This window comes from Nymphalis io, chromosome 19 (genome assembly GCF_905147045.1).
Source record: "Nymphalis io chromosome 19, ilAglIoxx1.1, whole genome shotgun sequence".
Lineage (NCBI taxonomy): Eukaryota > Metazoa > Arthropoda > Insecta > Lepidoptera > Nymphalidae > Nymphalis > Nymphalis io.
In genome coordinates, this window is record NC_065906.1 from 8,007,293 (window position 1) to 8,011,875 (window position 4,583).

The window sequence follows — 4,583 nt, forward strand, 5'->3', positions numbered from 1 at the left end:
ATAATTTACACACGGTTGTACAATGAATTACTTAATAGCATTAAGGATGTTTTTTTGTATAAAGTAAAACTACTTTATACAAAAAAACATTAAAACGCCATATCATAAAAGAGTTTTAAAGGCCCTAAAGTATTTACATATGTTATGATATTGTTTTTAAGAGTTTCATTTAATACTATCAGTTACTAATATTTTACATTTTTATTTAAATATTATAATTTTTCTTACTAATGTTAGACTAATTTAAGACGGTAACATCAATTGATATAACACAAACGATACGTAATACTGCATCTTAGTTTTGTCATACCCACATTATTTTAAGTGAAGAGTTCTGTTTGTTGTTCTTTAATTTTGTGTACCACCCGTGTGTTGTATATATAATATTTAAGTATGTCAATCATGTTTTCTCAAATATTTAGAGTAAACTGTTTTTTTTTTGAGAAATATATTCTTAAATCCTATATAAAATAACCGTGCTCAGATTGACATTTCGGACGCCGCATGTCATTCTCATGTTTGTTTAGCAAAATGATTGCTGTCAGGTCAGATTAGGTTATAGTTATTGTTTGAGTGCTGCAATACATAGCATTAATAAACGCTGTTTATAAATAACCGAAATTTTATTTAATCGAATTTTAATAGATAATGACAATATAATGGCAAAAACAAATGTTAATGAAACAATATCAAAATATGAACAATTTATCAATGATGTGCTGAAAGAGGACTTGCGAATACTTGATTTAAAATTACAACATATAAATGCCGAAATATCAGATATGATCCAGGAACGACATTGCTTGAAAGTTTTAACAGACAAAAATGATCACCCTAATGGTTTTAAAACTCAGGTTAACATTGGTTGTAATTTCTTTATGGAAGCGTCTGTTACTGATACATCGAAACTTCTTATGAATATCGGATTAAATCATTATTTAGAGTTGACAATTGAAGAAGCATATAAATACTTGGACGTCAGGATAAAAGCCTTTGAAGTGAAGTCGGAGGAATTACGCACTAAGGCTGCTGAAACAAAAGCCCACATAAAATTAATGTTATTTGGCATTGGTGAATTAGACAATCAAAAAATCGGTAAAATCAGTTGATTATATTTTTAATGTAAATTAATACTGCTATTAATAATATATGTTAATAAAAAATTTAAATACAAATATAAGATTTTGATTCTCTAACCTCTAGTTTATTTTTCTTTAAAAAAAATCAAAGACCTTACTAATTGAATCCGACTGTGGTTGAACCACAGAATCACAGATAAACTAATGTGCAAGGATTGAATGTAAATAATATAAAGGTTATTAAAGGAATACTGTAAATAACTCCACAAATTAAATCACATTTTATTCCGAAGATAAAAAAATTACATAACTGAAAAAACATAGATATAGCTTAGAAATATATAAGTCATCTAATATTGTATGATGTTTATAAATGAACTATATAAAAAGATGCATGTTATAATATCCAAATAATTATGTTAATATACAAGTCCAAATAATGAAGTGACAAATTAACTTCAGATGATATAAAAATTTACACAAACAAAACTTACTGTAAGTGTTGTCAGAAGTATTTCTAGTGTTAAACTAAATAAAAATATTTTATTGGTATTTTTATTAGGAGTCTTCTCTGAAAAGTAAATGAAATAGTCTTAAAAAAATTACTGTCCATAAATAATTGTATCTCTAAGCCAACTTTCGGGCTAAGCATGATTGGACATTTTTCGATTATTTCAGTTGATAATATATGTAGTTTGCATTATATTTAATAAAATTATCTGGTCTATGGCATGTTTATGATGTTAAAAAAATGTATTATAAATTTTTTTATAGTATAGGAAGGCGGACGAGCATATGGGCCACCTGATGGTAAGTGGTCACCGATGCCTTAGACATTGGTACTGTAAGAAATGTTGACCATTAGTTACATTGCCAATGCGCCACCAACTTGGGACCTAAGATTTTATGTCCCTTGTGCCTGTAATTACACTGGCTCACTCACCCTTCAAACCGGAACACAACAATACCAAGTACTGCTGTTTTGCGGTAGAATATCTGATGAGTGGGTGGTACCTACCCAGATGAGCTTGCACAAAGCTCTACCACCAGTATAACTGTTTAAGTCAGCTTATAAAATCAATACATAGCTTTACAATCATAAAAGCTAAGCTTTTGAATAATAGTTATTTACTAACATTAATATTACTTTATAAGTATAAGCTTATAATATTGTTTGATGTCAATATAATATGTTTGCTTGCTTATGCTTACAACTAAAGTCTAATTTGATTTACATTGAATTTTTATACAGCGAGCTTTAGTTTGAATGTTAATTACGTAGACTATCAATAAAATACATCACTTTAGTTAATTTGCAAAGCGAAATTCAATCAACCTCCTATAATGAATATACCTATTATTGTATTTTATGTGATTGGAGTTTATTTCAGACAAAGGACTCACAGGAAGATAACAGACAACACAAGTAACTTGTCAAGTTACTCTGCTTGCTGGGTATTTCAGTACAATATTTGATTGCTCTTATATTATATATATTTCTATTATATATTGCATTTCTTGGTAAAAGAAAAATATATCATCCAATTAGACCAGACATTTGGTAGTCAAAAATATATCTCTATTAAGAATAAGAAATTATGGTTAAGATTTAAGAATTCGGCTGGCTCTTTTCGAATATTTATTTTTTTGCCTCGTAGCTGTGTGAATAAAATTTTTGAATATTTTTCAATTTCCATCTTATTTTACAATGAGTTTTTTATCATCTCTTTCAAAATAAAAAATTCTATTATCCAACTTAATTATCAAGTAATGCTGGTCGCAAGGTGCATTGGTGTTTTTTCGTTTTATAATATAAATTATCGACAGACGAATGCTAGGCCGGGCTAGGGAAAAACCCTTCTACTTTTGTAGTCAAGATTTGTTGCTTATTACAACACATTGTTTTATTGACAAATGGAGTCTCTTACGACATTTTATTTAAACGTCGAGAAAGAAGTGCATTTATAAAATCAGTTGCCCAGGCTTGAACCTGCAATTTTCGGTTAAGAGTAACATGTTGTTGCCACTGGGTGATCTTGGCTAGAAAACGAGACAGAGACCAGAAGTCCAGGATCGCTTCGATAGCCGAACGGCCCTCGTGGAAGCCGAACTGGTACTCTGCCAAGTCGGGGAAAATACGGGCTCACACAAACCCTGTCGAACGTGGCAGTTCGGAGAAAGCCGCATGAAGCCAAAGTGAATACGAACGCTCGCCCCGGAAACCTATTGGTCCCGTTCGCGGTGATACAAGCCCGCCGTCGATAGATTGCGCGGTTCAGTACCTGCTCGGTTACCCTCAGCTCGCCGAACCAAACCGGCAATGATCGCCACGACGACACCTCTTTTAAACCTAACTTATTTCAAAATATATTGCCGTGTAAATCAAGGTCATGAAGAAGTAAACATAGTCAATCAATTTGAAATGAAAAATTTGTAGGTAAAATTAAAAAATAATTATTGCTATAAAAAGCTTTCGGGATTATATTTTACTACTAGATACTTAAAACCTGATTGGTTCAATAAAATGGTTAAGCAGAGTAATTAAAAACTTTTTATATCTTGAAACTTATCTACTGTCGTTAACTGGCAACTTGCGAATACATTATATTATTTTGTTTCAATGTACTTTTAAGTGATTGTTAATAAATTTCTAAAGTGATGATTTGTTATTAAATTTCTAAGTAAGTTTTTGAAAATTATAAAAAATAAAATTGACTATATTTTCAATTCTAAAAATCCATAAGTCCTATAAATCCCTAAGTCCATAAGTTTTTACCAAAAATACACTTTAGAATTAAAATTTCAAGATCTTGGAACATTACGCTGCAGATTTTTTTCAGAAATATTATTAATTAAAGAAAAAAAAATTAAAATAGTTATTTTTTGAGTTGGAGCATCCAAGAAAATATCAAATAAAGAATAAGAAGAAGTAAATATAAAGATAAGTTAACAAAAAAACAGAAAGAAGCAATAAATCAAAAATTTGAAAATCATACAGAATAAAATATATATAACGAACGTATATAACGTACGGCGGGAAGCCGTTGGATGTGGGCAGCGCAAGAACGGCCAAATGGAAATCCTTGTGGGAGGCCTTTGTCCAGCTGTGGACGTCTTTCGGCTGACATGATGAAACGTATATAACAGAATATAGGCAATTATTTTAATATATATCGTTTGTAGCTTTATACGTTTGTTATTGGTACTATATGTATATATATATATATATAGTACCAATAATACAAGAAAAAAAAATTGCCTTGGGAATATTAGTTTAGAATAACAAATCGTCGGTAAAATTTTATTGTAGATATAATAAAAATGTGTTTGTGAGAAAACTTGATAGTATTGTGATTTTTCTATTTGTTTGATTAGGTATAACAATACAATTATAGAAGTTACCTGGTTTTGTTACCATAAAAAACAAAAAGCCATCCCTAAGTCCAGTTGATTTAGGATAAGTCCAAAACTTTATTTATTCAATTACGTATAGGTGTTAAAATA

At 29.9% G+C, this 4,583-nt stretch overlaps 1 protein-coding gene across 1 annotated transcript; it reads left to right on the forward strand.

Annotated features, from left to right (window-relative positions):
• The first annotated feature begins 383 nt into the window (after positions 1–383).
• LOC126776037 (protein UXT) lies at positions 384–1,168 on the forward strand. The gene has a single exon (XM_050498294.1). The coding sequence runs from the start codon at positions 660–662 to the stop codon at positions 1,107–1,109; it is 450 nt and encodes a 149-aa protein (XP_050354251.1). The 5' UTR covers positions 384–659; the 3' UTR covers positions 1,110–1,168.
• Positions 1,169–4,583: the final 3,415 nt, after the last annotated feature.

Bases quoted from the DNA above. Each gene is read 5' to 3' on its own strand.
- LOC126776037 (XM_050498294.1), top strand. From the start codon at position 660: ATGGCAAAAACAAATGTTAATGAAACAATATCAAAATATGAACAATTT.